The sequence below is a fragment of the Neovison vison genome, chromosome 4, assembly GCF_020171115.1.
Source record: "Neovison vison isolate M4711 chromosome 4, ASM_NN_V1, whole genome shotgun sequence".
Taxonomy (NCBI): Eukaryota; Metazoa; Chordata; class Mammalia; order Carnivora; family Mustelidae; genus Neogale; species Neogale vison.
In genome coordinates this window covers 217,389,238-217,408,086 of record NC_058094.1, presented here as the reverse complement: position 1 = coordinate 217,408,086, position 18,849 = coordinate 217,389,238, and the positions used below count along the sequence as shown (strand labels likewise).

Below are 18,849 nucleotides of genomic sequence, written 5' to 3'. Positions count from 1 at the left end.
GCACTCACACACAGAGAATGGTGTCGTGAACATTCATGTAGTTATTGCCCAGCTTCACCAAATTTGGATCTCATTTGGAAATCATTTTTGGCTGCCGTCACTCTGACCCCAGCAGTCTGGCTCAAGCAGGTAGGATTCTTTGCGGAGCCTAAAGGCCACTCACATGATCTTATATTTTCCAATTTTACTTGGCTCTGTATGTTCGCAAAGCCAAGTCACCACCATAGAATATGGTGTTATTCTAACGAGTGCACATTTCTAGAGTAACACCATAGCTAAAGCAACATGCTGTAACACATTGTTCTGAGCATTTCTTATGGAAAACATTTTTTTGAAATGTAAATAGGTTCAGATTTTACGATTTGACACTAGACCGTAACTTCCTGAGGGCAGAGAAGATTTTTGTCTTTTTGTCTCTTTGTCTTTTTGTTCATTTTTATGTTCCCAGAACCCAGAGCAATGCCTAGCACACAGTAATTATTTGTTGACGAGGATATGAATTTGAATGATTATTTAAGACCCAGTCTTTGCCTTGAAAATCTTGAGGCTTTAGGGAAAGTTATAGAATGTTAATCTACTTATTAGAAGGTATGTTGTACTGAGGCAAAATTTGTCCCTTCTGACGACCTCTCCCTGCTTTTAGTAGACTTCTTCCACACGGTAGGGCTTCAGATACCCAGAGAGCAAGTGCTGGTCTTCTTTACCTCCTAGACACTCCTCACACAACATGGTCTGCGCACACTTCTCCATTCTTATCTCTGTCTGGTCAGTATTACTCCTAAAAGGCAGCTCCATCAATGGAACACCAATATTTCAGGTAAGATCCCATAAATCATAAATGGGTCCCTTCCCTGCATGCCAGTCCCAAGCCCAGGTGTATATGGACTTTTTGAGAAGACATGTGGGACGGGCAAATGTGAGGTTCAGGTCAGCAAAAGCTACAAGGTCTATTTCCACAAATCATCGCCATATGCAGTTGACTTTTTGACACTTCAGATTCTGTTCATTAGAAAAGCTTTATATTTATGTTACATTTATAGTGTAAAAAATTGTCCTGCCATGTGTTCTGAGCAGAACAATCTTTCAACTCGCCTAAGACATTCAGGTGATTGGAGAAGCCTGGCACAGTGGGACAGCCTGGGTGGCTGTTGGCCAGGTGTTGGAGGGACACATGGCTTTGTTGGATCCCTCCTTCCTGGAGGTCTGAAAGCCACCCCATGTGTTCTGGAGTGTAAGGACAGAACTGTGACACCAGGGGCCCAACTGTTTGCTGTGGGAGCTCTCTCTGGAGAAGATGGTCCTGAGAAGCAGAAGGACACTCCTGCTGAGTAAGAGTGAGCTGTCGGCTAAGCTCAGGGCTGTGTGAGTTCCTGGAGCGGGGACCGTGGCCTGGGCAACACCAACAGGCAGGTCAAGGAGCAGACGTTCAGAGCAGAACACTGCCCCCTCCGCCCCACTCCGTGGAGAGATGACAGAACATCTGAGATTCTCCCTTGTGGCCAAGCCTTCTGGGAGAAGTATCTGGAGAGGAAAATTCTAAGAAAAAGGACGTTCTGCTCATCTAGCTTCAAGGCCTTAGAGCACGAGGGTGCATGTGCTGCTCAGTATAGGTGGGCAAGGGGCGTACTCACGCGTTCAGGTCTCATCTTCCGTAACATTGGCTATTGCTTCTTGCCCTCTGAGATTTGGTAAATGTGCCTTCTAAGCCTTCATTTGGTTTGTCATTGTGTGTCCAGGAGCAAACACAGAGCCCGTGGCCCTTCACTTTACTTTAGGTCGTTACTTTAGGGGGCTACGGAATTGGTCAATCATCAGTGTTTCTGGTTCTTCCGCCACTTGTGCGTGAACCTAAGTAAATAGTCAGCCAGGCACCAACTGATGGGTAAGTTGGCTGGGGAAGAGTTTGTCTAATGATTTGCCGAAACAGAAATGGAGTTGACCTCATGTGCCTATCCTGGAGTCCGCTCAGAACAGGGATAAGAATGGCTACCCTGATTTATTCTTGGTAACTCCGGGGCAGAAATCTTCAGGACAGCTGTATTCTTTTCTAAATATTCACGCAATTTAATAATCCACCAAAAGTGCATGTAAATGGGTCCTTTTCAGTGGCCTCTGGGCCATCACTCTCAAAAAATCTTAGACTACCTACGTGTTTGGAGAACTCTGCTATCGCACCCACTTTTCTGCGACTGCCTTCACTGGCTATATTCTTCCATTATTTTAATAAACTTAGTGGTACAAGTGAACTCCATTTTCATAAAATCCCATATACCAAATTTCTCTTCGGTTTATTTCAGAGGAATCAGAACATGGTAAAAAAAGAAAAATGCTGTTTGAAAGGAAGTCTTTTTAAATATCAAACTTACAGCTCCCTTAATGTAACAGAAATGGTATGCAACATAAAATTGGATTTATGCTCAACTCTTCAGAAGCATGCCATGTGCATAAAGAGGGGTCCACCCGTGCTCAGTCCAGTCGTATGCTGGACAGTGCAAAGGGGGGCTGGACCCACCACCACCCACCCTCGATTCCTCTACATGTTTGTAACTAGAATGCTTTGTGGCTGACTGGCATGATTGTAATTTTCTACCATCTCTGACTGCTCTCTGTCGCACTGAATGGTTAATGACATTTTTATTTGGGTTAATGTGATATGAGATGGGGCATGTAATATGAAAAATGTTTTAAGAAGCAATGCAGAGAAAATATTGTAAGACCGTAGAGCGGATCTGTATGTTGGCCAATGGGCATCATTTCGGGCTTTCTTCCTTGCATTATACACAAGTAGTTATGGAATATTCACTCTCACACGAGTTGCATACAAACAAAAGCTCTCTTTGATGGGCTTGCAATCATCTTCCTACAATCCACAAGCCCAGCAGTTACTCCCCTAGATCTGCAGACAAGCAGGCATAGGTGGCTGTGCAAACACACATGCACAGATGAGCACACAATGCTATCATCAAATCTTAATAAAGGATTCTCATCTGATTATTACATTTCATCTTTGTAGGATAATGAGAAATTTTTATTTTTGTTTTTTTCCCCATATTTTTCATAAGGCATGGACACGATACTTACCAGATAAAATACTAATGCTATTAGATTTTAAAAGAATGATTTCTTCTTGGGGAGGACAGTCCAGCTGCCACGCCTGGGGAAAAAGGGTTCCCATTTTGCTTCTTTTTTTTTTAAAGATTTTATTTTTTTTATTTATTTGAGAGAGAGAGACAGTGAGAGAGAATGAGCGAGGAGAAGGTCAGAGAGCGAAGCAGACTCCCCATGGAGCTGGGAGCCCGATGTGGGACTCGATCCCGGGACTCCAGGATCACGCCCTGAGCCGAAGGCAGTCGTCCAACCAACTGCGCCACCCAGGCGTCCCCCATTTTGCTTCTTTCACCTCTGACATGGGTTGGCTTTATTCTAGATGATGCTGACCATACAGCTGGCCAGCCATTTGGAAACTAGCAGTCACCATCTAGGGTAAAGTACCACCCTCAGCCTGGGGAAGAAATTCGTCAAGGAAGAAGTCCTTGCTCTTTACCGCTCTCTACCTGGAACTGACTATTATTAAATCCCTCAGTTAAAAAAAAAAAATGGATCTTTGTTTCTTTCCTTTTTTTCCAGACTGTATCTGAGGATTTCTGAGTCAAGCAGGGACAGAGGGCAATAGAATTAATTTAACAAGGTGGAGAGAGCTTTCTGAGTGGTCAAGAGAGACAACTCATGTGGTAATGACAAAGAAGAGCTAAGAAATCTCCTGCTTATAGGCTTTCTACTCTCCTTTTAGGTGATTCCCAGCATTTTGCCAGTGGGGCTTCCTTCTCTGAGGCTAAGATGCTGACCTTGTTGAGTACACCTGACCCTGGCGAGAGCAAATATTCAAAGCCACTGCCAGTTATTAGATTTCCTCTCCTTGGTACTTTTTAGTCGTGTGACGTTGGGTGAATTGCTCAACTTTAGTGAATCTATTTCTTCATCTGCAAAATGGGGTAATAAGACCTTCTTTGAAGAGTCGTGACAGTGATTAGAAATATATAAAAGGCTTGGCGGGAGAAGGCATGCCAGATGTCCTCTGGAGGACCCCCATGCTCCCAGACAGCTCTGGATGCCTGGCACCATTTTCTTTCCTCTTAGTCCTTATGAACAAGACCCCAATGGATCTACCTGTTCTTGACTCACCATGTTATCATTAGTTCCTTGTCTCTTTCCCTTCATCTTTATCTCCCCTTCGACGACTCTAATTCAGACTTTGCCACCTGTCATCTGGAATATGGCTGTCATCCTGCTTCTTGAGAACAAAGAAGCGTAAACATCTTTTGTAGTCTCAGTACCTTGTATAGTGCCGGACACATAGGCAGACTAAAAAACAGTTTCCAAAGAGCTTCCTAGCCTTCTTTCTTTTCACTTTTTAATACATTCTATACTCAGTCACCAGACTGGTCTAATGAAAATGCTTGTTATCTATGTATCCCCACTGACTGAAGGACATAGGACAAACCTGTTATCCTATTTTCCAAAGCCCACTAAGAATTGGCTCCTGCCGGGGTGCCTGGGTGGTTCAGTGGGTTAAAGCCTCTGCCTTCGGCTCAGGTCGTGATCCCAGGGTCCTGGGATCAAGCCCTGCATCGGGCTCTCTGCTCAGCAGGGAGCCTGCTTCCTCCTCTCTCTCTATCTGCCTGCCTCTTTGCCTACTTGTGATTTCTGTCTGTCAAATAAATAAATTAAATTAAATTAAAAAAAAAAAAAGAATTGGATCCTGCCAATAACCATGTGAGTAAGCTTAGCAGATCTTCCCCCAGCCAAGCCTTCAGATGAGATCACAGCCCAGGCTAAATGCAGAGACCCTGAAACAGAGGCACAGCCAAACCCACAGACATCATGAGCTAATAAAGTTTTGTTGTTTTAAGCTGCTAAGTTTTGGGGTAATTTGTTAAACAGCAATAGGTAACTAATACACTTTCAGTGTCACCCTCTCGTGGCAATTCCTGTATGCTGTCATGTGTTATTGAAGTTTTCAGTAGTTGTCCTATCAGGAATGAGCTCAGTGCAACACGTTCAGTTGGTCTCTAGAAATATCTCTGTGATGACAGATTGACGGAATGTTCCTTAAGGGTCTTGACATAGAAGGAACATTAATTGATTGAAGAGCTCTTTCTGTCTGAGCCTGAATGTCATGCAGTTTACTGGGAGCGGGCTTTGTGTGAAAAACCTGGCACATGTGCCCGTTTTACCTCTGGTCATTTGAGTCTCTCTGGACTGGGGTCCTTACCCCCAAACAAGGGGCTAATTGCACTGCCCTATGAATTCCCTTTCCATGGACATTCTAGGATTTGAATGAGGTCCCTAAGCATCAGATTGAAACAGTTACTTAGAGACCATGGAAAGAGAAGGCAGCTTCCTAGTCTGGCACAGTGAAGGGTTGGATCCATGAGCCTTTCTGCTTGCTCCAATACATCCCATTTGTAAGAAAGTCTTTTTGTATCTCTTTGATGCATTGACTTCAGAATTACACAAAGACCTATATCTGGTTATTTTTATGTTTCAATAATTTAGTAAAAATGAGAATTAGAAATTCAGATCCTCTGACTCCTAGATTGTTGCTTTTGTCTCCGAAATCAGAATCCATTCTCTTTGTTCCTCAGTCAATTGACTTCTAGGTTATAATTTCACTGAATACAGCTCTGATGTCATGGACTTGGAAAACAAACAAATCAACAAACACCATTAAACCTTGGGAGCCCCGTGGAAATTTGGAGAACAGCCTGAAGGCTAGAGAAGACACATTTCCTGAGCAGGGAGCAGGAAAGAGAGTGTCCCTTCTGCATTATCTCATACTTCTAAACTGAGGTGACCCCCACACTTTGATGGTGTGTAGGCAGGGTGACTCATTGGTCTACATATGAAGAGGGATTCAGAAAAGAGCCTGAGCAGAGGACCCCATCCTGAGATGAAAATATGGGCCTGGGGAGCTGTCCCCCCACAACCCCCGGGGCCATGGAAAGTGGAGACTCCAGAGTTATGACTTGAAGCTGTCCTCATCTGCCCCGGAAGTGTCTGTCGCAGGATCTAGGGGAAATGGCGCATCCTGCAGGCTAAGTGCCTGAAACCCCTTTCCTTACTCCCTTACTTTCAAGTACTTAATAGCTCCTCAGCCTCCAGTGAAGCTCGCACCAAACACTCCCCCAGCACAGTACTCTCTGTGCCTCAACCTACTTTTCCAGTTTTCTTTCACTAATCCTTTATAGGTACCCTGTGTTCCAGCCAATTTGTTAACTCCTCTATTCCCTGAACACATCTTGTACTTTTTGTCCAGATGCGTTTGTTCCCGTTACTCGGGCCACTTGCAGTACACCTTCTGCCTCTGTCAGAGCTCAGTAAAATCTTCAGGACTCACTTCCAACGCTATCCCCTATGCCCCAAAGTTACTTCTGCTCCTTGAAAGTGGACGTGAACTCTGTCACCGTTTTCCACTACTCAGTAATAATGTAGGATTTATGCACTTTGTTGCCCTTCTACATTATAAACCCCTTAAAGACAGGAACTAATAAATCTTCATTGAATTTTATGAATTTAATGTTTCATTCTATTTGGCACTCTTAGACCTGCAGGCTAGGTTGTTTTGGAATGGATGTCAGAGGGGGGTTTTCTGAATAAATAAGGGTCAGCTAATGGGGATGGGAGAAGGTATTTAAACATATTGTTGACCTCAGAAACAATAAAAAAAATAACAATACCTTAAAGTGCTTTAAACTGGGGGCTAACAAATGTAAAATTAATACTGGTTAACAAAACTTATTATTTCCTTCTACCCCCCCCCATATTAAAAACATCCAGGACTTATTTTTATGCAGAATTTCCTACTGATAAGTATCAGCTCTAACCATCTAGGTGAATAATCAAGTGTCATTTCTAATAAGTCAGTGGTTCCTGTCAAGAGTTGTGGCCAATTAGAACTCACCCCAACAAGGAGGAGGCTGCCGGTGTTGCCAGGCAACAGCCAAGCTGGGAGGCACATTTAGATGCTCGTTTAGATTTAAGCAGTGGTAAGTCAGAGTGACACTATGATTCTGGCAAAGGAAAGCCAAATTATAACCCAGGATGGGGTACCCGGGATGAGGAGTGTGTTTTCTTTTAAATGCAAATGGAAAAGGAACATTTTAACCAGAATTTAAACAGTCCATCATTATACCGATTTTAATTAGGAGGTTAGGTGTCAGTGGAATACAACTGTGTCGAAGGATAATGGTCTCTTGCTGCTAGATAAATACCCAGACATCCTGGAAAATGGGCAACTGGTCAGGCAGAGACAATGTATTTTTGGACGCCACAGTATTTATTACCACAGCCGCACTTGGTTGTAATGACTTCCATTTTTACTGTTTGGAAGGATTAAGAAATAAAAGCAAATATTAAAAATAGACCGCTGGAGGCTCTTGCCGCCGAGAGAGAGCTGCTTGCTGCAACAAGCGGGTTCTGTTCTAGAAGCCCTCGTGTACGATCGTCTGAAGAGCGCACAGTGAAAATGCAAAGGCCAAGCCAAACTGTGATGTAGACTGTAATCCTGCGAAGACTTTTGCCCTGAAATGATCGCAGCTATGCATTTACTCATAAGCTGGCTATATCAACTTAAATTTTTTAAAATTGTAGTCATTCTGGAGTAATATGTCTTCTCCAAGGCAGGAAAGCCCTAGAGGGAATAATAACCACATCTGCCGCCGCCTTTAAGATTCATACATTATTGACTGTGCCTTCCTGACAGGAAACATCTGGATGAAAGTGAAAAATTAGGCAGAGCGCTGGATTCTTGGCGACTGTGAGAGATACCAGCCTTCCCTGTCAGTCTGGTTTCTCTTTAACGGAGTCCCTATGCACAGAGATACGATTGGCTCTTTTCCTGTTGAGTGATGCACCCAGCCAGGCTCCGGCTGTCCTGTGTGAAGCTTCCAGCTCTCCTGTATCTGCTCAGGGGGTCACCATCAGCTTAGTGACATGGGTGAATGAGGACATACCCATCCCTTCTACAGTGCTTTGAGGACTGAGAAGACACCAGCCACCATATTGGGTAGATCCTACCCCTGCCCCCCCCCAACAACTAAAGGCACTTAAAAATGGTGTCCCCCATGGACTTTACCACCAAAGTCACAGTGCCTTGTGGCCTCATTTCTCCCACTAGCCGGCTTTGACGTTAATGACCCGTGTTTTCATCTACTAAGAACCTATTTGAGCCCAGAACAAACAAGGTTAAACAGACTGCTTCACTGCAAACTCTCCCAACCCATTAATATGCTAAGGTACATCGCAAATCTCTCAGAAGATGGTTGTCAGGGGCACCTGGATGGCTCAGTTGGTTAAGTGTCTGACTTTAGCTCAGGTCCTGATCTCAGGGTCCTGGGATTAAGTCCCGTGTCAGGTTCCCCACTCAACAGGGTCTGCTTGTCCCTCTCTCGCTGCCCCTCCTCCTGCTCATGCTTTCTCTCTCTCTCTCAAATAAGTAAATTAAATAAAAATGATGGTTGGCAGTATTTTATGGAATTGTATGACTATAGTCCTTTCAATCCTCAATGATTTTAAATCCTTTTCCTTGGTAGTAATTCTTTAAAGTTCATTATCATAGTTTTGATGTATTCCTCTTGGATGTATTATTTTATTCTTGGTTACACTGAAAGTTAGCTGCCACTTCTGTGTTGACTTATGTAGTCTTAGAAGAGTCTTGGGAGCTTATTCTAACTGACTTAAACTTACAAAATCAGAAGAGTTTAGAGGAATTTACAGATGTGTAGATTGCATGGTATGCTCCCTCTTTCAGATGAATGATAAAATTTAAAAATAAAATTAGTGCTAACCTGGGTCCCCAGGGAATCCCCATTATTTATATTTTACCCTCAGAGAAGAATTAATTTAACTCCAGTTTCCTTTCCTAAAATTAAATCTATTTGCTTTCTGATCCATAATAAAGTTTTACACACCCCAGGGTTACTCATTAGTAGTCTTTGGTAGAGAATCTAGCATAAGACTCTAAAAATCTCAATAAATCTACTGGTTCCCCTTTTTAAAAAATTAATCTCTTAGGGTGTGGGGTGAACTCTCTGGCAGGTCAACTGGGCAAAATATTTCCTAATTAAGAAAAAAAAAATCCATTGTTTTCTCAGCGGTGCTCAGCAGTCCTGTAATATAAACCTCAGTAGCTTGGCTGTCATGAGACTACGACTTCAGGAGCCTCTTTTTCTGGAATCAGGAGTGCAGCAACCAAATTTTCACCAGGGCTGTATCTTTCTAAGTCATCCCTAAACTGAAGCCAAAAGATCAGTTTTATTTTAAATAAAAATACGGCTTTGTGATTTAATGCTGATTTTAAAGTAAATTTCTAGCATTGCTGACCAAGGCTGCCCAACAGGCGGATAAAGTCGGTGCCATTTTGACAGTTTGGATATTAATGACACAGGATATTCCAGACACAGGAGAGGGCACAGACTGCCAAGGTGTTAATGGAAACAAGTTGCGGAATGTTCCAAGGGAAAACAAATGTTTATTTCAAGAATAAATTCAGCAAGGAATGGAGAGATTGACATTTCAAAGCTATTTCAGGGAGAACGGACTCCGGTGTCCATAACTGAGTGGAGAGCAGGCTCGGGTCTGTTGTCCGAGCTTCTCTTGTCGTCTCTGCCTCCTCCCCTCCAGGTCCCTGTGTGCCCCAGTCTCCTCTATGTCCCTGGGATCTGCTTTTTCTGATTCCGCATGTATATACCTATGACTCTCCAAAGAGAAGGTCAACAATGTGCCTCATGCCCTTATTTAACTTTTCCTTGATAAAATCATTCCCTTTTTTTCTTTTATCTTAGCCTTAACATATATCTTTCAGTAGAGAGCTTCTTGGTTCTTTGATTCCCCATCCATCCATCCATCCATCCATCCGTCCGTCCACCCATCTGGTCATCACTGAGTGCGCATTATGTGCCTATCGCCATGCAGTTAACGATAGAGAAAAGAGGAGTAGGGTAGGTGGGCTGTTAGCCCACAGTCATGCTGCAGAGAAGAATAGAGTGGGGGGGTGGACAGGGTTCTGGGGGCCCAGCTCCTGTAAGTCTGGGGAAGCCCCTGGCATTTGATGGTCAGGCAAGGGACCAAGAGGAAGACACACCAGTGCTTTCCACTCTGGCTCTTACCAGAATTGTAGCGGGAAACTTGTAAAACATCTAGGTTTTTCACCCATAGAAGTTCTCATTCTGTAGGTCTTAGAATTATGTATTTTAACAAGGATTCTAGGTGATTCTGGTGTAGCCCTGGGTTGCACAGGGTTTGAAAACCAGTGACCTAGAGAGCAAAGGCCAGTGGGAGGTTAAAGACTAAGGAAGCATCCAGAAACCTAAAGGGTCACTTGGGCTGGGGGAGGAGGTAGTCAGGGGCACTAAGACTGGCTCACCCTGCCCTCTCTTCCTCCTCCCCTCTACCCATCTTCCTCAGGATAGCAACTACCCCCCGTCACAGCCTTCACCCTGTCTACACTTTGGTGCAGAGTGACGCTCTGTGCTCAGAGTCCCAAGCCTTCCCCTTCAGATTCCCAGGAAGCTGCCTATGGAATGAGGAAAGCTCTTTGCTCTCCCAAGCATGTTTGGCTTCCAAGACCACTGTCTCAAAAGGGCTTGAGAAAGCCTGATATGCGTGTGGGTCAAAGCTGAGCATGGACCTCCTTGTTCTGGAAGGCATCCCCTGCTTCCTTCTGAAGCAACACAAACCACCGATTCCGGGCAGGAAGGAAGATCCCAGGGGACATGATCTGTAGTGCACAACATGCACAGACATTGCTTTAAGGTTTGAAAATATTATTCTTGTCACACAGTTCTTTGGGCTGGCGCGCCTTTCTACCCAAGCAACGTTTAACACCTTTGGCTGCTCCTTCCTCCTTGATACACATTTCCCTTCCATTCTCCTGGACTTCTATTGCAGCCTGGTCTTCCTGAGTCTTATTTATAGGTCTCTCCCCTGTCCCTCACTTGAATATGGCTCTCACCACCACCCGCTGGGCGTGATCTCGCCATGTCTGGGTTTTGGCCACCATCTTCCTGTCCTCCTCTCTTGAGCTCCTGATCTGCAGTCAGCTACTTCCTGATGCATCTCTTAGATGCTGCCCAAAAACCTCAAACTCACCCAGTCTAAATGCTCCAGAGGTGGGGAGAAAGGTGACCATCGCTGCCACAGGAATGGTATCCTTGCTAATGGAAACTCCAAGAATTCAAATTCAACTATATTGAGTGGAAAGATGTTTCAATAGGGTTAAGTTTATGGTAGTCTATGTTAAGTAAGGAAGTAGACCTAAAGCAAGACCCAGGGAATCTGGTCTATGACATTTCTTGCCACTTCCCCTTCCCCCTCCCCTGCTCCTTCTGCCTCTCTCACATCATCTACAACTCTCCCCCCCACCACTAAGTACCTTAGTGCAATGAACCACTTGGAGGAACTCTTTTTTTTTTGCAATGGATCCAAAGCATTTTCTTTTTCTGGTTCAGAAAGGAGAAAATGCTTTGGATCCTAGGAGCACTGAATTTCTCTGGGAAATGACATTCTCTCCATTTCTGGAGTATACCCTATAAAGTGCTACAGAAATCTAGACCTTGAAAAAATATCCAGTTTTATTATCTCCCCTGCCAAAGAAACATAGCTCAAATCTGTCAAGAAAACTTTTTCCCGTTCTTGCTTCCCTTTAAAAAACCAGCTACCCTTCCTCAATTTCTTTTTGACAAGTGATGAGATTCTGTGTCTGTGGGGCTACCCACAAGTCACTGTTTACTCATGAGTCAAGAATTTTGACGCAACATGTTGGAGCTAGCGATGTCAAGCCTCGGTTTACCTACTTCTCTTCCCCTCCCCTCCTTTCGGTTACCTCGACATTTTAGTGACTGCGGTAATAAAGGTGACACTTCCCTCCACCTTGTTTGGGTGGTCTCCCTACCGCTCTGCAATTTTTAAAGAAGCAGGCCCGTCCTTGGAACAGATGGTCCCCTGAAGTCTCCGTAGGTGACCCAGTGAAGCGAGGAGCCAGGCCTGTGGCTCCAGCTGAAGTGAGGCCTCCCCTCCCGGCGGAGATGGGTTAGGATGTCGGCTGTGCCACTTACGAGCTGTGTGACATGGAGCGCGTTACTTAGTCCCTCTGTGCCTCAGTTTCCTTATCTGTGCCATGAGGGTGATCCTGATGCTATGGACGTCACAGGGATGTGGTAGAGATGGTGTGGTGGGGCAGAGGGGAAGCCCTCAGCGTTCTGCCTGGCACAGATTAGAGCTTGTTTCCGCTGGTCCTATAAACTGAGCTCACCCGCCGCCGCCAATACCAAAACCTCACTGACCGTGGGCAGGATCACTGGTTTCTGAGTGTGTTTTATTGGACAGGATTAATTATGAAGCACGGGACCTCTCCTCTTCTGGGGGGCTTCCTGGGATTTGCAGGTCTTAAACGGGCCCGGATGGGTGAACATCTTGAGTTAAGAGTAGCCTTCACTTCACTTCCTGAGCTGAAGAGAGACCCTGGCTCTGAGCCCAGGCTTTCTGGAACAGCTAGACGGGGAGCGGCTCTGGAAGGACGCTTGCCCTGGAGTTGCCCAGGTACTTGGGACTCTGAGTCAGTCCCTGAGCACTTCACATCAGAAGGGCTCACGGGCTCAATCCCCCAAATTCTTGCAGAATTTAGGCCAAACACCAAAGCTGGACTAACAGGTGTGAAGATCAGGTGTGACAGATCTTGGCCCAGAGGCAGGACCGAGGGCAGGAAGGAAAGAGCGGGGCCCCTCCCCTGCGACCTGAAGCCATCTCTTCCCCACTGCGGGCTGGAGCCGAAGCTCACCCTTGTTTCCAGCTGCTCTGTTTCCTCCCCGTGTAAAACATGCTTCACCTGGGAGCTTGGCAGAGATGCAGGATCTCACCCTATCCCCCACCCCCAGACCTGCTGAATCGGACTCTGCATTTTGACAAGATTCCCAGGCGATCCATCAGACCTAGAAGGATGAGAGGCACGTCTCCCATTTTCTCCTGGGTGGCCCCAGTGTGCCTGGGGCCGTGCCAGGACCTCGCAGGAGTGCCAGACACGCTTGGAGACTCAGTTGCTTCATGGCGACTGGAGATGTGGGGCCTGGGGAAGTGGACCTCACTCCAGCACTCTCCCCTGGACTTTTCTTGTCCTAGGGAGGTCTGACGGCCCCTGTGGGCAGGGCATTTTAATCTCCTGCGTGGACAAGGGGCGCCCTGGAACCCGCTCTCCATCACAGTTTGGAGAGAAGAAACCATAAGGGGCGAGTCCGCATTCCCTGCAGCTTACCTCATCCAGCTTTTCAGGACTGAAAGCCGAAGTCAGGACACTTCTGACCTCTTCCCATCTTTTGTTGCGTAAAAACAGGACACTGTCCATCACCGGTTTGGATTCCAAACCGGACACCTGAGAGAGACAAGCAGAGGATTAGGACACGAGGGAGCGAAAGCCACATTGGTGACAATACAGGTCAGTGAGAAAGACTCTGGTTAAAGTCCACGAGGGACCCACAAACTAGGCGATTTCTCGCGCAAAGACGCAGGGGAAGCATGTGAAGACTCAAAGATAATGGTCCAAAGATTCATGGTGAGGGCGCGCGCGCAGCCGCTGGGGAGGCTCTTCGGACCCACGTCTACCCTCTTACAATGCCGCAGAGTAACTCAGCAGCTTCTGTGGACAAGGAGCGAGGTCTATGAAGTTTCCTGGGTTTCAGCGAGGGTTCCCTGAGGCCCAAACAGTGGGCTTCATGGAGATGGGCTTGTCTTTCCTAGGATTGAGTTTCATGTCTAAACATGGTGGCAAAGGGTTTTGTGTGGCAGGATTGGTTAGGCCGGGCCAGGAGATGACAGACTCATATCTCTGGGTCTTTGGAGACACGCTGTGTGGAGGGGGAGAGAATGTGGGAAGTGTGGCGGGGAGGGTCAGGGAAAAACAAGAGAATCTTTGAGAAGCATGTCCCAACAGAGCTGCTTCTAAGAGAACTCCTATCCCTGTGTTTCTGGGTTCTTCTAGTCCTTCATTTTTCTCATTCAGCCAACATTTGTTGTGTCTCGTGTGCAAAGAGTTGGCTACACAGTGTCTAATAGGGAAGGCACTGCCTGGCCTTCAAGGAGCTGACGGTCTAACCGTCTAACGGAGACCTCTGCACTAACCAATATGTGCGTTAGAAATAGAGCCCGTGAGAGAATGACAGGACCGGCTTGCCAGGAAGGCTGCTCTGAGGAGAGAGATTCGAGCTGAGTCTGAAAGCGCCCAAACACGAGGACGCCTCACCCTTCTCCCCATCCTGTTCCATCTTGAAACCAGCTACTCCAACCGGGTCATCAAAATTGGGGTCCCTCAAGCTGGTCGGCACACCCCCAGACCCAGGGCAGTGGGGTACAGGAAGGCAGGGGGACTGGAAGACCCAGCACTCTAGGTACCTCTTGTGATGGACACGTTCACTGTGTCTTTTCACTGTTGTATAGCTGAAATATGAAGCCAGCTGTCATAATTCAAAAGCCTGGTAAAAACTCGTGTTTAGAGGAAAATTATAATTTTCAGATAAAATATGAACATTCAAAATAAGCTATAAAATGTAACTTCACAGTATCTAGGGGAGATTTAATTATATGGTAGAATGAAGCTGCAGAGGTATTTTTCTGCAAAGAAATCCCTCTTCCTACTTAGAAGGAAATTCTTTAGGAGTGTCGTGGTCACTGTACAGAATCGTACTTTTACGGGACTTGGGGAACATGACCCATTTGTTTGGGTTCCAGAGTCAAAGGAGGAAGTGGCACATTGTGTGAATTTGCATATTGGCAAGCACCCAGTCCTGGGCCATGCTACGTGTAATAAAGCATTTCGCTCCAAGGAGAGCTGGGTGGTTTTATAGGGTTCTGACGGAACAGAATATACTAGAGATAAGAGTCGTGGTTGATTGGATCTCGCATCTGTCCTTCAGAACTAAGGGTTGGATCCATGGGACTTTTTTAGTCTGGCACCCAGAGGACAAATCTAATCTTCCACGTAATATGTCCGCGCTGTCCTCAGCTCTCTCCCTCACCAGCCTGCCACGCCAGCGCTGTCCTCTCGGCCTACAGCCGAATTCTCCGTTTCGTGATGGGAAATTTCGGGGCATTGGTCAGAGTCATGATTTCGTTTCAACAGATGACTCTCTAAGAGGGAGAGGGGCCAACGGGTCCCTTCAGAGGAGCAGTGTGGGGTGGTAAGGGGAGACTTGGACAGATTTTGGAAGGTGAAGCTGGAAAGTGGAGACTTGGGAGATCAGAGGGTGGTGCTTAGGATGCACTGAAAAAATACTGAACTGTGCAAGAGTCTGTGGAAAAGGGGATTAAGGTTGTTTCAGTGACCCTGAGGGGTGGAAATGGCTTCTATCATGGAAGCTACAGGGAAAATTCCAGCTCATCCAAAGGAGAACTTCTGAACAGTCGCGAGTCAGAATTGTCCCAAGATAAAATAACCTGTTGTGAGTGATGAGGCCCCATCCCTGGTGACTATAGTCCCTTTGGGGGAAATTCTATGCCAGAGGCTTGAGCGTCCGGGGAGGATTGGTCTAAATGACCCTTAAGGACTCTTCTAATCCTGAGGCTCCATCTCCAGGGGACCGCTGCAGGAATGTTGGTTTTCACACAAGGATATATATACTTTCCGACTGTGGCAAAATACACGCAATGTAAAACTGACCATCATAACCGTCTCTAAGCGTACAGCTCCGGGGCGTGAAGTGTATTCACGCTGTCAACCGTCTCCACTGTCTGCCCACAGAACGCTTTTCCTCTTGCACAACTGAAATTCTGTGCCTGTGGAGCACTGACTCCCCCAGCCCTGTTTCCCCATAATAACTGTTTCCCCAGCCTCCCCCAGCCCTGTTTCCCCATAATAACTGACTCCCTTTACTGACTGATGCCTTGAGAGCTCCGTCCAGGGGGCTCTCCGCTGACAGGATGAGGGATGGGACGGAGAGGATTGAGACAGGAAGGGACCACGAGCCTCAGGAAGGAAGAGCCAGAGAAACAGGGCTTTCTAGACTCCCATCTGTCCGCCCAGCCCTGTCTCCTGAGTCTCCGCGCAGGTCCCTCCCATCAGCCCTCAGCCAGGGGGTTTCCAGACTCCAGGCCACAACCAGCCATGAAATCAAGATAGTGGATGGCAACAGCATTTTATGAAAGTCGAGGGAAATAAGGAATAGAACAGGGTAGAAGATACTCTGAGGAGTGTTTCACAAAGTAAGAATAAGTATTTGGTTTTCAAGGTAGAAGTGTGTTTTCACACAGTCAAAAAAATTTCAAAAAAGCCTACGCTAACCTAAACCCCCTAAAACTGGGAGTTATCCCCCCTCCCTCAGCTACAATCCAGCCAGTCACAGAGTTACCACGCTGCAGCCCTTTACTGAGCACCTACTATGTGCTGGGTGGACCAGCACTGAAACTAGCACTGAAACTCTCAGGACAAAGAATGGAATCCTTGCCCTCGAAGGAGCTCACAGTTGATTTGGAGGCTGGGAATGGGGTGGTTTACAACCAGTGTCTGTTGATCTCAAAGCTAACGAAGTGCTTTTCACATCCTTTCATTCGTCTTGGGGTGATTCTCCAGAAATGAGGAAAACACTGTCTTGGCAAGCAGCAGTGGTTCAGTAGTGGCCTCATGGCTCCCCTGAGTTTCCCACGGACAGTTGAATGTGTTTCTCTTTTCAATTAAGATCTCTTAAAATCGAGTCCAGCTTCTTCTTAAACCAGCTAAGCATAATCTTTAACGTTGAAGAATCACAGAATCCCGAGGCACAAGTTATTAAGGAAAGCCAACACCTCGTCATTCTGTGTTCCCATGAAGAGAGCATCCCACGCTGGGGGTTGAGTGTGGCTCAAACCCGTGGTTCTCAACTGGTCTGAGGGAGCCACACAACTCTTTCTGGAAAATGCTGCCTCTTTGCGATGTCGTGATGAAGAATGTGGAGGAGGCCTAATGGAATGTGAAGTTGGAGCCACACACACACACACACACACACACAAAACGTTTTTTGCGTCCTGGCACCAGCAAGGACGTTGGCTTCAGATGCGTATAATCTCTGTGGTGCCTTGGCCAGGCAGTCAACCATTTCCCAACAGCCGCGCAGAGCTGCAGGCAAACAGAGGGGGGCGCTTCTGAAGACTCTGGAATATGGTTGTAGATCACTGGTCACGAGGCCAGTGTTGCCAACCCTTTCAGTGTAAAGGATGTCAAGTAGGCTACAAAAATAGGAACACCAAAGCGTGCCGTGATCACAAGATGCTGAACCCACCGTTGCAAACTTTTGAATTCTAGCACAACCTGGTGCAGATGAGGAACCTCTATGGTACCACCGGTCTCTCTCTTGCCTGTGTCTGTGAAACCTCTTGTGCGGTCCCATATTATATTAATCAACAAAAGTTCTAGAATTTTCTCACCTGGATAAGCCTGGATAGAATGTTCTCACCTGGATATTCTTGAAAACGTTACTTTCAACCTATGATGATTGCTCTCTGGCTATAAAAATATTTCAACCAAACAGGGCTTACATTTGGTGCTTTGGTGTGGCAAAAGTGTTCTGTCCACTGGAGAGTTTTCATCCATTGACTCTTGGCCAGTAGAAAATGATCCTAAGGGACATTCTCTGTTCCTTCACTCTGCCTTAGACTGGGACAGGTCTAGGGGGCTGGCTTAGGGGACGTAACCCAGATAGGACTCCTTCTGCCAACCGGACATCAGCTGGTGGAAGGAAGGGGACCTCTTCTAATTTGGATAGAGTCCTAATGTGGACTCTGGTGGCCTGGCCTGATACAGGGTTCCTAGAATTTTATCCACCAAAGAGGAGGAAACCACAGGCTTGGAACTGTGCTTCTGTGAGCCCCATGCCCCACAGTGTGGGCTCTTCCTGACTGGAAAGAGGGTCCAGGGGGGTTGTTAAGTCTTCTGAGGAATACCTTCAAAAGCTCTCAGCAGTTTCTTGCCAGAAGCGGTGTTAAGGAGAGACAGGTACCCCGGATACAGCACCTGTCATGCTTGGCTGGGAGAAGAAATTCTCCTGATGGGCCCGAAGAGGGACCCTTGCATCCGAAGCTCAAAATGGCTCTCTGGGATGCTGGCAGGAGACCATGTATTACCCATTGGCACTGACTGTCCCCTGCACTGGGAGCCAAACACACCTGGTAGTTAGCTTGTCTGTGGCTCATACTTGATGCAAGAGGAAAGAGGCCCAGAGAAATTGAAAGGACTGGTCCATGTCACTCAGCTAATAAAAGGCAGCAAATCCAGAATCTTATTTCATTTCTTTAAATTTAAGCCACGTGCCTTTCACTACACTGCTGGGGCATGACTTGTAAGAAGGTGGGGGAGGATGGGAAGAAACAGGGCGAGATCAAAAGAGATTGGGGTTGGGGCGCCTGGGTGGCTCAGTGGGTTGAAGCCTCTGCCTTTGGCTCAGGTCATGATCCCAGAGTCCTGGGATCAAGCCCCACATCAGGCTCTCTGCTCAGCAGGGAGCCTGCTTCCCCCTCTCTCTCTGCCTGCTCCTCTGCCCACTTGTGATCTCTGTCTGTCAAATAAATAAAATCTAAAAAAAAAGAGAGAGAGAAATTGGGGCAAAGGAGGAGCATGAGGGTCAGGACTTGGGCACAGGGACTTGACTTCATGAGATGTTCAGGAATATAACCCCTGAGACACCAAAATTGCTTCTGTAGCTTATTTACTATTCTCTCCCCCAAATTCTGGATATTAATCTCCTGGTTTACACACTCATTTCTACTTCCGCTGACACAACAGTTAAGGAAAGGAGGTACAAATACAAGAACAAGATTTTACTTCTCTATTTTTTG

The 18,849-nt window shown here is 46.4% G+C and overlaps 1 protein-coding gene across 1 annotated transcript in view; it reads right to left on the bottom strand.

Moving 5' to 3' along the window:
- TBXAS1 (thromboxane A synthase 1) overlaps nucleotides 1–18,849 on the bottom strand; it is a 165,858-nt gene that overhangs the window by 53,500 nt on the left and 93,509 nt on the right. The window contains exon 6 of the mRNA XM_044246702.1: nucleotides 13,307–13,423. Coding sequence (XP_044102637.1) covers nucleotides 13,307–13,423 — 117 coding nt within the window. The remainder of the gene's footprint in view (nucleotides 1–13,306; nucleotides 13,424–18,849) is intronic.